Source organism: Lotus japonicus, chromosome 3, assembly GCF_012489685.1.
Source record: "Lotus japonicus ecotype B-129 chromosome 3, LjGifu_v1.2".
In the NCBI taxonomy this organism is placed as follows: domain Eukaryota; kingdom Viridiplantae; phylum Streptophyta; class Magnoliopsida; order Fabales; family Fabaceae; genus Lotus; species Lotus japonicus.
Window position 1 is genome coordinate 16,578,247 of NC_080043.1, and position 21,581 is coordinate 16,599,827.

The 21,581-nt window shown below is 33.9% G+C and overlaps 2 protein-coding genes across 2 annotated transcripts; both read left to right on the plus strand.

Moving 5' to 3' along the window:
• Positions 1–944: 944 nt before the first annotated feature.
• On the plus strand, positions 945–3,233 carry LOC130743684 (protein FAR1-RELATED SEQUENCE 5-like). The gene is made up of 2 exons (XM_057595915.1): positions 945–977; positions 1,059–3,233. Exons 1-2 carry the CDS (start codon positions 945–947, stop codon positions 3,231–3,233), a joined length of 2,208 nt encoding a protein of 735 aa, XP_057451898.1.
• Positions 3,234–15,437: 12,204 nt separating this feature from the next.
• Positions 15,438–19,968, plus strand: LOC130749134 (uncharacterized). Its single transcript, XM_057602429.1, has 3 exons — positions 15,438–15,934; positions 16,546–16,893; positions 19,109–19,968. The coding sequence occupies exons 1-3, from the start codon at positions 15,611–15,613 to the stop codon at positions 19,601–19,603; spliced, it is 1,167 nt and encodes a 388-aa protein (XP_057458412.1). The 5' UTR covers positions 15,438–15,610; the 3' UTR covers positions 19,604–19,968.
• Positions 19,969–21,581: the final 1,613 nt, after the last annotated feature.

Sequence of the window (21,581 nt, forward strand, 5' to 3'; positions counted from 1 at the left end):
TTTTATCTTCTTATCTTTATTATTTCTATCACAACACAAACCATATCAGTCATTCACTGTAATTAATGTCACTGATTCACATTGTATCTGTCATTCACGCGTGATATGATAAAAATAGAAAGTTAAAAAGAAAAATGAGGTGTAAGTATGTATTTGTATTATTTAGTTGTAAATAAGTCTATATATATATATATATATATATATATATAGGGAGCATATCAGGTGAGAGGAGTGGTTTATAATGAGAGATGAGAGGAATAATTAATAACCCTTGGATCAAAATAAAGGGTTCAGATTAATTCTCACTTTTAAGTTCTCACGTGACCACCTCTCTCTTCAATTCATTCTTTTCACACATACGCACACCATCGTTCGTTCTCTCCCCAGAAACACGACTCGTGAGTTCACTTCATCTTCTCCGCCGCCGGGCAGAATTACACGACCCGTCACTGCCTTCTTCTCCGACGATTTCACTTCATCCTCTCGCCGTCGGGCAACGTCTCCTTCCGTCCTCGGCCACGACGACGTTTCTGCCCACTCCACCCTCGCAGCGTTTCGGAGGACCAAGGCTCTATTTCGCTCCACCGTCCTTTCGAGTGATGATCAAGTTTTATTCCCAGGTTTCCCCCTTTCGATTTTTTAACATCTTCCACTGAACTTCATTGCTTTTCATTGCAAAATCTGAGTAAAAGGGTATTAAGTTACATTAATGCTTCCAAAATTGACTGTTTCTTGGCTGAAAATGTTCCCACTGTATGCATTTTATATATTTCAATTGACTCTTATCTTTGTAATGCATCCCACGTATATGCCCTTTTTGAATAATCTCATCCCACTTGTTCTGAATTAGTTATTATTTTCTCAATTTTAATTGGTAAATACAATGAGCTAATTGGGCGACATTGCTATATGCAGGAATGAGTAGAATTGTATCCCCATTAAGGATGGATTCTGCCCTCAACAGCTCAATTGAAGAGGTATAAAGCTCTCTACACTATGTTACTATATTCAGTTTTGTGTAATTAAGTTATTTTTTCTTATATGGTAATGTTTTTTAGGAAAACGAATGGGTGCCAACTTGTGCTGAAGAATTAAAGCCGAAGGTTGGACAACAATTCAATACATTAGAAGAAGGTGAAGAGTTTTACAAAAGGTATGCACATAATGCTGGATTTAGTGTTCGCTGCTCATCTGAAACTAAAGACAAAAATGGCGTGAAGCGCTGGAAGTATTTTGTTTGCTCAAAAGAAGGTTACCTACCAAATAAGACAGAAAGTGTGGTGCAAAGTGAATCCACAGTTAAGCTTAAGGCTAGAAGAAGGAGTCTAACAAGAGAAGGATGCTATGCAAGGGCTGTTTTCAAACTGGTAGAGGAAGGTAAATATGAACTTAATAAATTTCATGAAAGTAATACACATGCACTTGCTTCACCTATGAAGAGACAATTTTTACGATCAGCAAGAAAAGTGAATCCTGTGCACAAGAGTTTATTGCGTGCATATAATAGAGCAAATATTGGGCCTTCGAAAACTTACCACTTGTTGAAAGAGCAATTTGGGGGTTATCAAAATGTTGGATGCACACAAAGAGATCTTCAGAATTACTCAAGAGATTTAAAGACTTTAATTAAAGATTCTGATGCTCATGTATTTATTGACAACTTTAGAAGGAAGCAAGAATTAAATCCATCCTTCTATTATGCTTATGATGTAGATGGAGAAGGTAGATTAAAATGTGTTTTTTGGGCAGACGGTCTTTCTAGAAAAAATTATTCTTTATTTGGGGATGTTGTTTCATTTGATACTACTTATGAGACAAATAGATATTCAATGATTTTTGCACCATTTACTGGAGTAAACCATCATAGGCAATGTGTTACTTTTGGAGCAGCATTTTTAGCAGATGAGAAAGCTGATTCATTCATTTGGTTGTTTGAAAAATTTTTAGAAGCCATGGGTCACCATCAACCAAACATTATAATAACAGATCAAGATCCTGCAATGAAAGTAGCTATAGAGAAGATTTTTAATCATTCTGCTCATAGATTTTGTATGTGGCACATTATGAAGAAAGTTTCTGAAAAAGTTGGTGTTTCATTGAATGCCAATGAGGAGTTCAACACTGATTTCAAGTCATGTATTTGGAGATCGGAGACAGCAAATGAATTTGAAACAACATGGAAATCTATCATTATTAGATTTCAATTACAAAAGAATGATTGGCTCTCACATATGTATGATATTCGAAGCATGTGGATCCCAGCTTACTTTAAAGATATTTTTTTAGCTGGGATATTGAGAACAACCTCAAGATCAGAAAGTGAGAATTCTTTCTATGGTAAATTTTTGAATCCTAATGTTAGTTTGGTTGAATTTTGGATGAGATTTGATTCTGCTATCGAAGCACAGAGGCAAAAGGAACTACTTGCAGATAATGATTCACTTCACTCACAACCAAAACTGAAGTTGAATCGCAATTTAGAAAAGCATGGATCAAATGTTTATACTCATGAGAACTTTTATAAGTTTCAGAAAGAGTTATGGATTGCATGTGTGGATTGTGGAGTTGAAAGCAAGAAAGAGGAGGGTGGACTGGAAATATTGCATATAATCGATAACAGTCACGCCAATGCTAAAATGCGAGAAGTGGCTTATAATCCTTCTAATCACAATGCAGAATGCTCTTGCAAAATGTATCAATCTCAAGGAATACCTTGTAGACACATACTTTGTGTTCTAAAAGGGAAAGGATTAAATGAGATCCCAAGTAATTACATTTTAAATAGGTGGACTAAGTTGGCAAATAGAAAACCTATTTTTGATACTGCTGAGAATGCATTGGAAATGTGTTCTAAACCAGAAAATGAGAGGAAGATCATTTCAGATGTATGGGATCACTTATTCAAGTGTGTGGAGAAGGCGGGAAATAGTAAAGAAAAATTGCTTTTCGTGATGAATGGAGTTATTGACATTGAAAAGCAATTGAACGAGTTTGAAGAGAATCCTGAACAAGATATGGCTGATGACTTGCAAACTTTTGTTGGATCCAATATTCCTAAAGAAGTGGAAATCCTTCCCCCACGGGTTTCAAAAACAAAGGGAAGTGGAAGACGAATCAAAGGTGGAAAAGAGAAGGCTGTAGAACAACAACAGAAAAGAACAAGGCTTTGTAGAACTTGTGGCGAACATGGAATTCATGACAGTCGTAACTGTCCCTCAAAAGCATCTTCCTAGTTTTGGTAAGAAACTTTCGTATATGATTTCAATTACTTCTTTCTGCTTTTTTGTTCTTGTTTTTTAAAAACTTTCTAACTAAGAATCTTGTTTGTTATTAAACAGGGGATTTTGTGTTGCTTCTTCTTATTTCACATGCAAATAGATGTGTTTGTTGTCAAAAGGGAAGAATGGCATGAAAAGAAGACGTAAAAGAGAACTCAATTCAAGTAGAAGAAGTCAATTCAACCTTCAAGTTTGGACATTTTGGAGTTTAAAAGAACACGTCAATTCAATGTTTTAAATAGGAAATTGATTTTGGATTTTTCATTATGTTGTAGACAATGGTGATAGCTCATTGAAGATGAATTGTACTCAGGGATCTCATGCTATGGATCATTTAGTTTAGTAGCTTTGTTTAGAGTTGAAGTTTGAAATAATTGTTTCTCATGTGTTATTGAGACTGATACATTGACCATGTGCTAGAAGTGCAGATTATGAATTAGACTTGCCAGAACTTCTCTTCATCCCAGTATTTATGCATTCCTCTGTACTAGCAGAGTGTATATTTAGATTTAAGGTAAATTTATTGATGATCTGGGACAAATGAAATGAAGTAAAAGTTTTCAAAGTTGCTCCATAATCATTTGATATTGGGGAAGCAAAACAACTTTCACAGTTATGGGCAAAAAGAAAAAATTAACATCCATTTCATTACAAAATCATAACTTGAAATCATTAGTCACTTGATACAACATAAGCAACTTTCACATTTGTGGATCAATATTTATAAAGACTGGAAACTTTTTTTTTTGATAAACAAAATTGTATTAAAGAGGTACTAGGGGTACCTCAACCCATGGTGTGTACAAGGGACTCAAGTAACAGAGAAACAAGAGAAGAACCAGAAAAATATGTTACAAAAAAGACAACAGCCTATTGTTGTTCAGCAATCATGAGGAATACACTTATAACCCAGCAGATCAATTCATGGGGAATACATCTCATGGGGAGACCACTGTATAAACTAATACATTGTCACCAAGTATAAACCAATTCATAACCTAATACATTGTCACCAAGTATAAACTATCAACATTAGTTAACTGTCATAGGACTCTTCCATTAGCTTCCAAAGATGCACCATTGCATTAAATCACTTCAATCTGAGATGCTGATTCATTCTCTAAGGCTTCATTGAATCACTTGAATCTGACCACTAATAGCATCACACAAATTGCAAAATTCGTGAGGAAATTTGTATGTGCAAAAAAAAATTAAAGCAAGTTATGCAAACCAACATAACACAAATTTCACATGTAGCCAAAAATACTCCGTAAATAAGCTCCAAGGAAATATATCTGCAAAAAACACAGATAAAGATAATAAATTAGAATCAGCAATGGTAAATAATGGGTACCCGAAAATAGTGAAAAGTTACGATTTTTGAAATAGAAAAGGAGAAAGGAGGCACAAATAATGAATTAGAATATAGATAATAGCTTCTTCAGTGACTGTGGCTCTACGGGTTCCACCACCTCCATCTTCGACCACCTAAAGCTTTAGGGTTTTCAGATTGAATTGAATTGAACTGAAGTGAACACGAAAACCGTGTTTGCCTTTGCTTCCAACAGCTAGAAGAAACTCGAATAAACACAGAACCAACCCATATTCGTCAGCAATAGAGGGAAAGGGAAGAACAGACTTGAATCTGATGCAGGATTGGAAGACGGGGAGGGAGAGGGAGAGAACGAACGATGGTGTGCGTATGTGCGAAAAGAATGAATTGAAGAGAGAGGTGGTCACGTGAGAACTTAAAAGTGAGAATTAATCTGAACCCTTTATTTTGATCCAAGGGTTATTAATTATTCCTCTCATCTCTCATTATAAACCACTCCTCTCACCTGATATGCTCCCTATATATATATATATATATATATATTGGATAGAGCATTCACCTCTAAGTTAGTTTTTGTGGTAGATTAAGCCTGACTCAAGTTATAAGATTGTATTAGAGCCTATTCTACTCCGTTTATGACCCATAATAGGCCATCTACATATGTCTGGTCCTGAAAATTTCCACGCTACAAATGTCTAGTTTTAGGTGTGAGAGAGTGTGTGAGAAGTACATTAAATAGAGATAAGGAGAAAAGTGACAAAATAAATGGTAGAACAACTCTCGGCCCTAAACTAGTTTATGGGATAAAATTTAGGAATTTTCCAGATTCTAATATTATATTTGAGTCTAACTTAGATTCGTTTGTTGAAAATCACCCATTAATCCTCATATACTCATTACAGCAAATTTAACGCTTCAAATTTCTAGCGTTAGAGGTGAGAGATTGTGTTGAGAAACTTCACATCGACCAGAGATGTGACCAAATAAGTTTTATAAATGGTAAAATACCTCTCACATCTGAGCTAGTTTCTGCGGCAGAAATGTGGGTAATTAATCCGAATCCTAATAGCTACATGTATCGATATGTTTTATTGTTCATCCCATATTTAGTCAAATGCTCGGACATCACTCAAAACATACAATAATCAAGGAAAGTAATAATGATTTTTGAGATATGAGCTGGACTTGAATCTTCAGGTTCACTCATGAGAAATGGCGTTCTCTGAAAGGTCTATTGAGTGTCAAAGGCATAGAAAATAAAAATTCACTAACAACTTCCCTTGGCCAGTTCAGTATCATTGATTGCACCCCGACAATGGACAAAAACAATTTCAAAATCCATACAAAGTGAATGTACTAACACAAGTTTTGAGTCAGAAATTCGTACGTACACAAGTGCATTTCAAGTTCAACAACGAGGAAACAGATCAGATTGAATGAATAATTTAATTTATGTATGAGACTTGCACGTTAGACTTTGAAAATAATGGTGTCCTCCTAGTAAGTCCATTTTGGTGGGTATGTTATCTCTTCAAGAAAGTGTAAATGATCTCTAAGAATCATGTTAGGACAATTCATTTGTTTAGTTAAGGACTTTTTGTGCATGTTGAAATTAATCTCTCATCGTGGGAAGGCAATTTTTATGATGACTTCAGAAACTCTAGTAAAGTGATGGTTAAGGATTTATACACAAAAAAAAAACTTTCTATTTATGTACACAATGGAATGAAATATTTATTGCATTTCATTTCACTATGTCCCATTAGATTCCGTCATATATATTTCTAATGAGTTTAATGATTGTGTATTGTCAGTGTAAAAATGTTTTACACGGACATTCAATAATTGAGTGTCACATATTCAAAAGCATTTATGACTCTTTTTATTTTAGTTAAATTAAAAACTTATTTTCTGATTTGGCAACTCATCATTGATGTCTGTGTAAAAAATGTTTACACTGTCAGTGCATTACCATTAAATTCATTTCTAATTGTGTTTTTTTATAGAAAAAATGTTAGTTGTTAGTAATGTTAGTAAATTAGTTCTTCTTAGGGTTCGAACCCGGGAGTACTCTTCACCCTTCACTCCCTCAAACTCTTATATCCCATAGTTTTTTCCACTTGAGTCAACCTTCGAGGATTTTGTTCTTTGAAGAAGTCATTCATATATATTCTTAAACTTAGAAAATATATAGTGGGTCCTCACTGTTACTTTGTAAGCAATTATTGTTGAGAATCCAACTCACATTGGTTAATACACGAGAGAAATGCTAATAACACGTTTTCTTAAGTACACACTCTAATATACATATTGTTATTGTTTATTTTTTGAAACAACCAATACATTTTTTAAGAAATGAGAAAAATATGTTAATTAATTTTTTAAAAATCAATCCATCAAAATATATAAGCGTATTAAAGTGTGTCTTTAAAGAGTGTGTTGCTAGCACTCCTCAAAATATAATAGTTCACCCGTATATAAGAGATAAGATATAAACTTCATGTCTTAAGCACTAGGCCAAAAAAGTTACTTTACCGGTGTTTAGTAGTCTTACGTATTGTGGCCCATTGGGACAAACTCTCATGCTTTGGGCTCATTTGTTTTTCCAACAAGTTACTTTACCGGTGTTTAGTAGTCTTACGTATTGTGGCCCATTGGGACAAACTCTCATGCTTTGGGCTCATTTGTTTTTCCAACAAGTGGTATAAGAGTTTATGGTAAATATGACTATACTGTGACAACTTTTTGTATGGAAAGTCTTCCTGTCAGTGTGGTAGTCAGGCAACAAATGATTCAGGAGCATATATATTGTAAATAACATATATGTACTAAAAGTTAAAGGTAAAGTAAAATAAAATTGAAAAAAACCATAACATATTATGCAAGCAAAGGAAGAAAATAATTTGAAACCTCCATCTGCAACCTTCCCAATCAGTCCAAGGCAGCAAATCGGAGGGATCCGATTGCAAGTCGATGGCAAAGTGGTTCCGTGGAGAGATGAGACGATTTTGTGGGGGTGGTTCCGTTCAGTGGAGAGATGAGATGAGAATTGCATGGAGGAGATTAATTCCATGGAGGAGATGGTGGAGGTAGGCAGGGTTTTAAGAGGGTTTTTGGTGATGGGATGCATTATTGATTTAAATCACTTATCACAGATTTTATATTAAGATAAAATCATGAAATAAACAACATAAATCCTAATCAAATCTAAAATTTAAAAATGTACTAAATAAATATAGATAAAAACTATCAAAATCTAGCAAATCACAATAAAAACTCATAAAATCCGGAATTAATTAAAAATCCGAAAATTCAATAAAAATACCATAAAAATTAATTAATACTCTAAAAATAAATAATAATATAAATTAAGATAAAATTCAGAAATAAACAACATAAATCCTAATCAAATCTAAAATTTAAAAATGTACTAAATAAATATAGATAAAAACTATCAAAATCTAGCAAATCACAATAAAAAATCATAAAATCCGGAATTAATTAAAAATCCGAAAATTCAATAAAAATACCATAAAAATTAATTAATACTCTAAAAATAAATCAAAAATTAATTAAGATAAAATCAAGAAATAAAAAACCTAAATCCTAATCAAATCTTAAATTTAAAAATGTATTTTTTTATTAAGGAGAAATAAGGTAAGGAAAAATCAGGGCACATGTGGCAAGTGGGGTCAAGGAGAAAGAGCTTACATGTAAAATATTAGGTGAGAATTAATCTGGGAGCGACACGTCACTAACTTGGCCTGTGAGAGCGACACGTCATGCTAGAAGTTGTTCTTTTCTAATATATATTGATTGATATTGATATTGATATTGATATTGATATTGATTGATATTGATATTGATATTGATATTGATATTGATATTGATATTGATGTACTAAATTTTTTTTAAAAGAACATGTACTAATCGTTAATACTAAAAACATGGTTCATAAATGACCAAACAATCCACTATAAAATAATCCAACTAAAAAAAATAGCTACGTACGTCTCCCTCAATACTTATACGTCTCCCTCGATACTTTCATTGCACTAATAATAACTAAATGGCTACGTCCGTCCTTGCATGTTTTCTTGTCTAGGTGGATTGTTTTTTTCTTGTTACAATCATTTTCAAAGATGTTAAGTAATTCGCTTTTTAAAACCCAATCAATGAACTCGTTCTAGTTATTTTATACAATTTATTCTTCATATGACATGTTACTTGGAGTCTTAATTTATGTAACTGAAGTCCAGAAGTCGAAATAACATCTATAATAAGTTAAATTCAATAAAATTAACGGGCAAGTTACCTAGTATTATTATGATATATAGCAGTTGAAAGCTTCACATATAAGGGTATACATTTAGAAAGGAGAAAAGATCGAAACGTTTTTTCAACCCTTCGATATAGAAGAAATACAGATGATAAATCTTTGATGCTGAAGTGCCCTATTGAACAATCAATCTTCCACTTCAAAAATAGTGATATTCAATATATAAGAGTATAATTATATGCTCTCAAACTTTTGGTCTTGAATCACAATAAGTAGCTTTGATATTAATCTCCCATTCGCGGTTACTGCACTAATTGATTTGGGGCTAGCTGACTAGTTAATAAGTTTTTTTCATTCATGAGAAATTAAATGAGAATCAAATCGTTAATAACGCATAAGAGTTAAAGATAAGAGTTAAATATTGAATTCTCAATCACTTACTTAAATCACAAAATAATTGCCTACTTGACTTTTTTTTTCGTTGAGCAAATCGCCTACTTCACTGAAACAAAACTCTAACTAATCGATTTCGTATTATATTCTTCATGCCACAAGTTTTACTTTAAAGAATATTACGTCATCATTCCAATTCCAAGGTCTACCCTCACATCCTTCTTAAATATCACTTTCTAAAATATCTCAAATTAGTGTAACTTACAGGTTTCTAAATGATAGCTCAAGTGGTAAGCGCTTAAGGATATGCAGGTGTAAGGATCGATCCTTACAAAGGATAAAAACCCCTAAAAAACAAAACTAAAAAAATTGGCCGATAAAAAAAAAGCGCAATTTAGAGGAAAATTATCATATTAGCATAATTTGAACTAGATTCATTATAATGTAAGTCATGTATAAAAAGTCTCCCAATTTGATCATGAAATCATCTAAGCATAAGGGACGATCAATAGTATTCAGAACGAGTGTTTTAAAACTCGGAACGGGTTAATTGATCACCGGTTCAACGGATCCTAACCTTGTAGGCTAGTAAATTGTTCAGCGTTCAGGACCATTGTGAGTTATTCTTTCAATTTCCTTGTCAAACTCTAAACTATACTCACAAGAACGAGTTAGCATGCACCTGTACGACATAGAAATTAAAAAAGTATCGAAAACAAAAAATTTAAACCAAACTACACTAACTTACAAGCATATGTATCTAAATTACATATCGTGACAACGATACCCTCTTAAAACTGTAACTCAATGATTACTTTGTTGTTAACTTTTCTACCAAACTGCACTAACTTACAAGCAAACCGTCATCATAAGGTGATTAGTAAAAATAGGAATGAAACTCATAGAGGTATGTATCCTAGAGACATTTCACTATCTAACGCAGGAAGTTGGAATTAAACAAGAAGTAATCATAATAATACCTATACTAGGAGCAAATCAAAACTAACCCTACAATCATTATCTTTTATTGGGACTAGATGATGCTTACAGGATTCTCAAATGAAACCTACGATAGGTTACCTACATTAAGTTACCTTCTCAGGTTACATTTTTCCATAAATGAAGCAAAAGCTAACTACCCAATCTAGCACAACAACCACAATGGTGGCAAAGGCCAGATTTTTATTCAGCATCTCACAGTCAAGCTTCCTTTGAAGCTTGTTAATCTTCTTCTTGCTTTCCTCAAGTTTCCTCTTTGTGTCCTCCAATTTAGTCTTCATTTCATCCAGTTTCTTCTTCGAATCCTCCAACTCTGTCTTCAACATATCAAGACCTCCTTGTCTTCCTGAACCTTGGACTCCAACATCATCATCCCACAAGAAGAATCCACAGTCCTTTGGTTTCTGTAACAAAAGTGAAAAAGGGTTGGGTTTGATAAAATGGAATCACAATAAAATTGACAGATACGTGGGAGAAAATTTACCTTGAAGTTCATGAATCTCCAGAAATTTCTTCCTGGGTTTTCTGGAGTGTGGGATGTTAGGTACAAAGTTAGTTCCCCACACACACAGATTCTTCCAGGAAGCATGGAGTAAGTACCCAAAGATGCACAAGAAGCAAATGAACATGGCCTTCTCATGGTTTAAGAAGGAGGAAGTCGAACCACTAGAAAAGAGAAGAAGAAATCGACGGAAGGCAAAGAGAAGAAGAAATCGAAGGAGATGAGAGGAAGAAATCAGAGGAGAACAAGAGAGAAGAAGGAGATGAAGAACCCTAGAAATGAAATGGGTTTCGAATTCTGAAGGAGGAAGAGATGAAATTGGGGTTTTAATATGATTTTATTCGGAGATGAAGTTAGGTTAGTGTTAGTTTTAGTTTTAGGGTTAGAGTTTTAATAAGAAAGATTCGGGGGGTTAATTAAAATTTAATTATGTTATTTTTTATTTTATTTTTAGAAAAATTCACGTCATTTCATTAAATGGTGTGGTATGTCCACATAGGCTCCAAAGTGACTTGGGCTTGGCGGTCGGAGCTTGATCGACAGTAATGATGGTTTCCAACCAAAAAAGGTAGTTTGAGGACCTATTTAGGAATACTTTCCTGCAAGGAATGACAATCAGATTTAACTCAAAGTTCATAGATATTTTTCACGTTTAACCCTTACATTTATTTTGGTCTTGAAAACTTGTGTTTGATTTGTCTTGAACTTGACTTCGAACTAGCCTTGTGAGTTTGCGCTTGAGCTGATCTTGGAAACTTGTCTTTCGTTCAATTGCTAGGCTTATATTTTTAGTTATGACTCGTTTGGTACGTCATATAAGACATGATAATAAGCTTTTACAATACATGATGAACTTATCTATTAATTGGTGTCAACATTAATGTATTGTATAAGTTTATCCATCAACCCACTCATGTACAATAAAATGATGAAGTATTTAACCCACCATATAGATGGTGGATAAGGCTTGTTAAGAGTGTTATGTGTAAGGTACATGAAAATATTTAATCCACCGCCACTACCACTGCTTCCCCCGTCGCTTCCACCACTGTCACTGCCATCGCTATCCCCACTACCACCACCACCACCATCACCACCACCTTCCAACACCACCACCATAACCACCACCGCCACTACCCTACAACAACAACACCACCACCACCACCACCGCTTCCATTGTCACTGCCATAGCCGCCACCACTAACTAACGCCACGACCCACCACCACTACCTCCACCATTATCGATGCCGCCACCTCGACCACGATGCCACCACCACCGCCCACCACTATCTTTACCACCTACTTACACTATCCTCATTTTTATACTATTTATTATTATTTAATGTTTCACGAAACATATGATAATATTAATTTATCGATATGACAAGTTATACGGTATATGATATGGTAATATATTTTTATCAGACCTAATATCATCAAACAAAATACTATCAAACTGTGGTGGATCTTCTTGAGGAATAAGATGGACATGGCCCTCTTAAACAAAATACTATGAAACTGTGGTGGATCTTCTTGAGGAATAAGATGGACATGACCCTCTTAAACTTTTTATGTTTACTTCTATATCAGTATATGTATATGGAGATCATATGAGTGTTCTCCCTGTTGATGTTGTAGCACTCCTATCTGTATCACGAGGCCAGCTCCCAGGATTATTTTTTTTTGGTCAAACAACTCCCAGGATGAACAAGAGTGTCCTTTTTTTTTTGTCAACAACAAGAGTGTCTTGGTGCGCTGCTATTCTTATGGCGCCTCACCACTAGTCTCAAATAATGGGTATTGGGGTTTCGTTTGCAACATGGGCTAAAAGCCCAACAAAATAAAAACCCATTTTGAAAAATGAACTTTTAAAACTTAAAAAGCTGTTGTTGACCAAAAAAAAAACTTAAAAAGCTGTTAGATTAGCGTTCACCAAAAAGAGTAGAGAAATGATGTTATGTCCATGGAATAAAAAAAAGGTTGAACTTGGAAAAAAGAATGTTAGATAAAATAAATAAATTTTCATATTTATATGATATGTAATACATCCTCCGGTCACTATTATAAGTAAAAGTTAGTTTTGTAGGTTCATTCAATAAATGATGTATGTGACCATTTTAATGACTACATACATCATTTATTGAATGAACCTAAAAAGCTAACTTTTGCTTATAATAGTGACCGGAGGGTGTAATATAGTTTTTACTAATCCTATCATCATTTTTATGTTTATATTTTCAAATGTTCGTTTTCCTATCAATTTTTATAAAAATTTTACAGGTTTTTAATCATCTTTTTCATTCCTGAGCGGTGTATGAAGAATGATATGTTAGGAAGATATCTACTCATTTAATGTAATTTTAAAGACTCGAAACAATTAATCTAATAGCTGCGGACTATGAGAATACATTGGTTCAACAAAAAATCTATTAGATTAATAGATGTAGTTTGTATTTTTATTTTTATTTTAAATTAGTAAGCGGGTCAGACGGTACAACTAGACCCATTAGCTCAATATTATTCTAACCGAGGTTATCATCGGTTCAAATTTAATAACACTACATGTATCTATATATGTGAGTAGACGCTTATATTATAATTTAGGATTTATTTCATTTTTTATCAAGCTCAATCATTCCTATTTGAGCATCTCCAATGCTAGTTCTTATTTCTTAGTTCTTATCACTATTTATGTGGGCCCGTATTGCCACATGTGTTTAAGCAACTCTCAAGCAATTTTGCTCCAACTTGAGTTCTTAGTTCTTAGTTCTTACCACTATTCATTTGGTCCCACCAACCACATTATTTATATTTTTTATTTTCATAAAGTAATAAAACAAAACTCATAAGGTAATAAAGTAATTTGGATGAGTGAGAAATAATTAATATTTTAAGCTAAGAACTCAAAAAGCAAAACTCCTTATATAAGAACTGAGTTCTTATTTTTAATAACTAAGGAGTCCATGTCAGCACCTCCAATGGTAAAGTTCTTAGTTCTTAACTTCAAAATAAGAATTAAGAACCTTGCATTGGAGATGCTCTTAGACCACCTTATACTATGTAGAATAGTAAATGCACTCTTACTCTTCGAGTTAGTTATGGAGGTTTGTATTTTAAACCACTCTTGATCTTTAGCCTTTTATTTGAATTGACACATTTGCAAAATTTTCTTCAAATCTAACTCTCCATATATGTTCGGTTTACCTTAACACTTCGCCTGTTTTGAATTTTAATTTAGTACTATTAACAATAGTATATATGACAAGTTATCAAGACATTTCTGAAAATCAAATTTAAAAATAATGGATTACTTTAGTTTTTTTTTATAAGCCAAACAAAATGGATTGCTTTAGTAATGGAAAGAGATACTAGAAATTGATGAAAGGTGGTAGGCCAATCCCCATGGGAAATGGGTAGCTGATCAGCTCAAGAGAATAAAAGACACAGTAAATAGTTGGCTTAAATATTTTGGAGGTCCCTCTAAAATAGGGGTCCTTTGGTTAAGGCCCCTACAAATTTTTTTGGGTGGAATAAGCCCCTAATGTGAAAATAATATATAGTAATAAGCCCCTGTCATGAGGTTCCGTTATATTTCTGATGATTCTGCAAACGATTATATTTTGTGAAAATTATTCAATTAAAGAGGGTGTCACGTAAGTAAATGAGGGTTGAAAAAAATAAAAAATAAAATAAAAACCCAAGTACGTTTGGGGATTTTACTTGGGTTTTTTGCTTTGGGTTTTTATTTTTATAACCCTAATTTACTTACGTGGCACCCTCTTTAATTGAATAATTTTCACAAAATATAATCCACATCAACGCCGTTTTCAGAATCATCAGAAATTAAACAGAACCTCACGGCAAGGGTTTATCACTATATATTATTTTCAGATTAGGGGCTTATTCCACCCAAAAAAATTTATAGGGGCCTTAACCAAAGGACTCATATTTTAGGAGGACCTCCAACATATTTAAGCCGTAAATAGTTATAAAAATGAAACGACAAGGGTGAGTCCCAAAGCAAGTGGAATAAAGCAAATAGACAGCCCAACATGCGAGTTTGTATTATTATAAAGGCTTAAATATGTTGGAGGTCCCTCTAAAATAGGGATCTTTTGGTTAAGGCCCCTACAATTTTTTTTGGGTGGAATAAGCCCCTAATGTGAAAATAATATATAGTGATAAACCCCTGCCGTGAGGTTCCGTTTAATTTCTCATGATTCTGCAAACGACGCTGACGTAAATTATATTTTGTGAAAATTATTCAATTAAAGAGGGTGCCACGTAAGTAAATTAGGGTTGAAAAAATAAAAACCCAAGTAAAAAACTCAAGTAAAATCCCCAAACGTACTTGTGTTTTTTACTTTGGATTTTCATTTTATTTTTATTTTTTGATCCCTCATTTACTTACGTGGCACCCTCTTTAATTGAATAATTTTCACAAAATATAATACACGCCAACGCCGTTTACAGAATCATCATAAATTAAACGGAACCTCACGGTAGGGGCTTATCACCATATATTATTTTCACATTAGGGGCTTATTCCACCCAAAAAAATTTGTAGGGGCCTTAACCAAAGCACCCCTATTTTAGAGGGACTTCCAACATATTTAAGCCTATTATAAATTCCTCTGCCGTTGAACAGATAATCTGTCGCTTTTGTCTCATCCCTCCCCACCTATTTCAATAAGCTAAATCTCACTCCTTCACACTCTTTTAAACTCTCCAAAACCAATCCACATTCTAACAAACACACCCTCTTAATTCTCCTTCTTGTTATCCCATTCCATTCTCACAACCTTCATCAATTCTCAGAATCCTTAATGGGTTCTAGAGCACGATGGCGTCAGAGTTGGGCTCCACAGCAATTGACACCTTTAATGGAAGGCCCTGACCCTGACATGCAAGAGGAAGGAACCAAGAAGGAGAGTTCATGGGAAACCATAAGGGAATGGTTCAGGGCCCAGAAGATCAACCCTGGTGGTGGATCAGGCAGCATTAATTCACAGTCATTTTATGGAACCATTCATGCCAAGACCCAAGATTTGAGGTTGTTGCTTGGTGTCTTGGGCTGTCCCCTGGCTCCAATCCCCTCTGCCCCAGATACTACCCTTGGCATTCACAATCACATCAAAGATACCTCATTTGTAAGCTCTCTCCACACATCAAAATCATGTCATCTTTGCTACTAATTTCATTTTTGTACCACTCAAGTTGGTATAATATGTAGCATTTTTAAGATTCTCCTACAATTAATTTTAATTTTGAAGTTAAAACTAATTTTATTTTGGTGAGAAGTTTAAGGTTTTGATATTAGTTATGACAACCATGAGTTGTAAGCCTGTAACCCTGCTGGTGGTGGTTGAATACCTCGTTCTCTAACGATGAGGTTAGAGACCCATGATAATGAAACACATTTAATAGCAATTATTTACGATTTAATGCGAGCATCCGCCGCAAGGAGATTAGTTACTACTGTCGGCGGTAAATACCCTGAAACAAGGACATACCTAGGCTAAGTAAAAGAGCGCGGTCGCCCCAAGAGAAAAAATTTCCTTAGTATAACAGTATTCAAATATTATATCCGCCCAATACAAATTTTTAGATTGTCTTTTTTAATTAGCATTGATTGGTTTTGCTTGAAGTGTCATATTTTTCCTAGTTCCCCTGCCAAAAAAAAATTACATACTTTTGCTTAAGGTGATTCAAAATGTTGATAGTTTAGTAACTTTTTTTCAATTAATGTAACTTGAAACAGGAAACTTCAACAGCCAAGTACATTATACAACAGTACTTGGCGGCCACAGGGTGCCTGAAGCAGCAAAAGGACACTAAAAACATGTATGCCACTGGGATGGTGAAGATGATTTGCTGTGAAACAGAGATTTCATCTGGGAAGAATGTCAAGTGTTTGGGGACAAGGAGCAGTGAAAATGGTTGCTTTGTGCTTTGGCAGATGCTGCCGGGAATGTGGTCTCTTGAGTTGGTTGTAGGTAGTCACAAGGTGGTTGCTGGCAGCAATGGCAAGACGGTGTGGCGGCACACGCCGTGGCTAGGCACACACGCTGCCAAAGGCCCACAACGCCCCCTTCGTCGCATTATTCAGGTACATAACAACACAAAGTATGGCAAAGTACAATTATCTCTTATTAATTAGCTCAAAATTTTCCAAATAATATAGTTATAGGACAAATACAATTAAATACAATTAACTAAGTAGTTAAGTCTTACTATCAAAAAAAAAAAACTAAGTAGTTAAGTCTTTGATTTTCTTTTTGAATAAAATATAACTCCTTGCTCAATCTTCTCACTGCTCAGTGCGCTCTAATGTCACTATTATATCAGTTGTGAAAATACATTGATTAAAGAAAATACAATTAAATGTATTTGATATCTTTGAGTGTGTACTATTGGATCAAACCTTTTATCTCAAAATCAATTTTAATATAAAAAACTATTCATAAAAATTCTACTCAAATTATTGGTTTTGGTTGCAAAGTTAATGGTATAAAAATTTTCAAACATGAATTAAGATTTGAGATATATTTAGTTTTAGTTATAAATTTTTATATTTTATACCTTATTAAATTCAAAATATATTATTATCAATTAAATAAAATTTATATGAAACTTGTTTTTAATTTTTTATATATATATAGATTCCCGTAAATTGCTGCTACTAAAAAGTGTCTGATTGCTTGGATTGTACACTCAGAAAGAGAACTATATATGTTCAAGATTGTCTTGGTATTAAGAGAAAGTTTTCTCTTCCTTAAAAAATAAAAGCTAGCCCATTCTTTCTTTATTTCTTGGATTCCAAATAACATTTTTGAAGACTCGATTTGTATTTTGTGTTTGGCTTCTTGGTTGGTGGTGGGTAGGTTTTAATTAATTATTTGTTGGAATTGAGACTATATTATAGGGGGGACAAAGCCTTAGGGTTCAAAGTAGTTTGTACCACCAAACAAAGATAAAGATTGAGAAACAAATTGAAATAGTAGTACCCAAAGTGAAGGGTATATTTCGAGCTGACACTGATGGAGAAACTGTCCCATGCTTTACCCTACAACGAGGACTAGTTTTCTTCAGGAATTAGGATACTTACATGCCACGTGATTGTCGATCTGACGTCAACTATGATTATTGTATAGGTCATGAGTCATCATCTTGGGATTGCTGCTTATTGCAGGTAGATATAAGGCCAAGGCCCAAGGGTACCTGACCTTAGTTATATCCCTTTTGCTTTTACTTTACCTTTTGCACTTTAATGAATAGTGTCCTTCCTCCACTAACATTATTGGCCCTGCTTTCCTGCCCTCGTGTTCCACTTTCCCATTTTTCTCAAAACAATGTTTTGCTTAGGATATCGGGTCCTTCCTAATCCTTGTTTATGAACAGCCAGTTTGATTTCCCTTTATGGCTTTAAGTTAGATAGAAATAGAACATCAAATGATAAAATAAGTTCAGTACGTTCTTTGTGATTTTTAGACTAATTAACCTCTACATCTTGCATTGTGACTGGTGTTTCATGTTAAATCAAATTAACCACAATTATTCTTACTTAGTAGTAAGCTCACATGATCACTTAATTATGAGGTTCAGAGTTCGACCATCACCCATTAGAATGAATTACATATTGTGGTCTACCGTCTACGACTTAGTGCGAACACACACAACGAGAGAATTAGTTATTACAATCGGCGGTGGATACTCTAAGCTGAAAAAAAATTCAAATCAAATTAATACAAATTTATTTCATTTTTAATGATTGAAATAAATTTGTCACTTGAAATTTCAATAATTAATAGTTAATTTTAAAATCAAAACTAAACATAATAGAACACATAATTGTCATTAAAATATTTTATCATAAAAAATAGGTTATTTTTTAATTACAATTACAATAAAAAATGTAACTGCTTTTGAATATGTGATATTATGTGAGTAAATGTTAGTAAAAAGAATTTTATACATACCGTACATCAAATTTAAACGTTTTTGTTAATTAGAATATTTTTTATTTTTAGAACATTAAATATGATAAATTATATATTTTGTATTAATTAAATTGAATTATTTAATTAGGATATTTGTATTTTTTAATTGAATTATTCTTTCTTTATACTTACCGTTCATCAAATTTAAACGTTTATGTTAATTAGAATATTTTTTTTAATTTTTGGAACATCAAATCTGATAATTATATATTATGTATTAATTAAATTGAAAAAGTTATTTAATTAGGATTTGTATTTTTTTAATTGAGTTATTCAAAACAACTAAATCAAGGCCTTGTGTTTTTTGTTGCCTCACATTTTCAGGGCTTGGACCCGAAGAGCACAGCAAGTCTATTCACCAACGCACAGTGCTTAGGCGAGAACCGAATCGGGACCGTTGATTGCTTCGTGTTAAAAGTATCAGCCGATCGTGAGGCTGTGGTTGAAAGAAGTGAGGGCCCCGCAGAGGTGATAAGGCACATACTATACGGCTACTTTTGCCAAAAAAGTGGACTCCTCATATACCTTGAAGACTCACACCTCACAAGGGTCCCAACACAGGATGATGATACAGTGTATTGGGAGACCACCATAGGCAGCAGCATAGGCGACTATAGAGACGTTGATGGGGTCTTGATCGCGCATCAAGGGCGATCCATCGCGACGGTGTTTCGGTTTGGTGAGCTCTCAATGCAGCATAGCAGGACTAGGATGGAAGAGATTTGGACCATTGATGATGTTATGTTTAATGTGCCTGGACTCTCTATGGATCACTTCATTCCTCCTGCTGATATCTTTGAGAATGTAAATTCTCCATGACAAACTAAACCTAGAGAATGTTGATTCTCCAAGATAAACTAACTTTCTTAGTTTTTTTTTCCATGTTAATGTGAATTGTAATTTTACTTTGGAGGGGGGTATAATGAAAGTATTGGTGGGGGGTGTAATTTTGTTATCTTTGTTGTCGTTCATTAATGTATGTTTGTAGTCAGTAGTTTGTCTTCCAAGTCATTAAGCTCAAATGACAAATTCAAGAGGGAATGGAATAAAGATTATGAACTTGGCCGGTGTTGGTTCAAAAAGTTTGTTTAGGGACTTAGCCAATGTAGATCGGTGAAATAACCAATTAGATTGATTTTTTAATCAAAGCGATTGTTTAAGGAATGAATTATATATGTTTCTCAGTTCAGGTTAGGATACTCAAAAAAGCTCTTAGTTACTCGTTATATAGAATTTAGTTAGAAACGGTTTAGTAACAACCAAGGTAACTGGTAAACGATTGGTAAATATAAGAAAAATAACAAGTAGGATAAATTTGTAGTTGTATTGATGGTTTTAATTATAGCTTTTACAAATGGTGTTAACCCTTATTTATAAGATGAATTCAAGCTGGAATGCAATACCTACAAGAAAAAACATATTATTCCAATGTCCAAATATCTTGTCTATCTCCAAATCTTGGTTTGATGTTAGACCTCTATCCTAGTCAGTTGAAGACTTGGTCTTCCATAAGTGTATCAAATGGATCCACTCTTAACCACAATTCATATTATTTAGGAATAGATACATCTCTAATTTCTGACCTAAAAAACCTTAGGATTTGAATGAGTATTACTATTATAACATTTAGAGAGATTTGTAGTTATTTTCCCGCGCGTTTCACTCTTAGAGTCGTGGGTGAATTTGTCTAGAACGACATTTAATCATCAAATTATTATTCGGATGAGAATTACATATTTTCCGTATCAATACGATAATGTACGCGTAATTTGATGAGTTTTGACTTTAATATTTTCATGGGGCTGAAAAATTTCGACAGTCAGTGTTACCGACTCGTAAATGAACCATTTCAAAATCTGGGCAGATTTTCCCCCAAGACTTGTTGATTTAGATTGGTTAGCAAGAATTATGATATTTAGCCCTAATCACTAGAGTTATGCACTAAAAGAGAAGGATTTTGGTTACCTTGAAAGTGACTTGTTCCTGGCTCATGAGCTAAGCATTTGGAGAAGAGAAAAATCTGAATTCTTCTCTTCTTATAGGGCTAGCCGCCCACTCTCTCCCACACTTAAAAGCAAATGAGTTCTGATTAGCGATTGCATAAAACAAGCATGAAATGATATAAAAACAAGGCATTTACTGTAATACCTGTGATTAATTAAGGGAAATAAACTTAGTTAAACAACCCGAATCGTACCAAAAATCAGATAGTTAAACCAGCACCACCCACTTTAAAGCCTGATACATTTTGCTTATCAATTTAACCCTGCCAACCCCTACGAAAAATAAACACAACCCCACCTTGCAACCACCCACCAAACCACCCTGTAAGAAACTCAGCATTAGGGATGGCAACGGGTAGGATCGGGCACGGGTTTTACAATTACCAAACTCAAACCCAAATTCCAGAACCCAAACCCAAACCCAAACACAAACCCTTATGGGCGATAAAATGAAATCCATGCCCAAATCCATTGGGTTTCGGATTTACCCGAAACCCAAACCCAAACCCATTAGTTACGTAGCAACTCAATCCAGAACTTACTTTCATATAAAAAAAAAGTGAAATTCATATAAAGAAAAAATAAATAAATACTATTCATCATCCTCATCCATCACTAAAGTGAGACAACAATAGTTTAAAGTTTACTTTCTCAAACATACAAAAGTACAACTAATCATCAAACACTAAGAACAAAGTTTATAAATATATATATGTATGAGGGTTTTTTTGTAATTTTATGTTTCAGGTATCTTTGGGTTCGGGTTTGGGCGGGTATGGACACGGATTTAACTA

What these genes read in the sequence shown, in the direction of transcription:
- LOC130743684 (XM_057595915.1), top strand. Translation starts at nt 945, where the DNA reads ATGGATTCTGCCCTCAACAGCTCAATTGAAGAG. An exon ending in TCAACAGCTCAATTGAAGAG is followed by an intron (nt 978 to 1,058) that starts GTATAAAGCTCT and finishes AATGTTTTTTAG; the next exon opens with GAAAACGAATGGGTGCCAAC.
- LOC130749134 (XM_057602429.1), top strand. Translation starts at nt 15,611, where the DNA reads ATGGGTTCTAGAGCACGATGGCGTCAGAGTTGGGCTCCACAGCAATTG. An exon ending in ACATCAAAGATACCTCATTT is followed by an intron (nt 15,935 to 16,545) that starts GTAAGCTCTCTC and finishes AACTTGAAACAG; the next exon opens with GAAACTTCAACAGCCAAGTA. An exon ending in CCCTTCGTCGCATTATTCAG is followed by an intron (nt 16,894 to 19,108) that starts GTACATAACAAC and finishes TCACATTTTCAG; the next exon opens with GGCTTGGACCCGAAGAGCAC.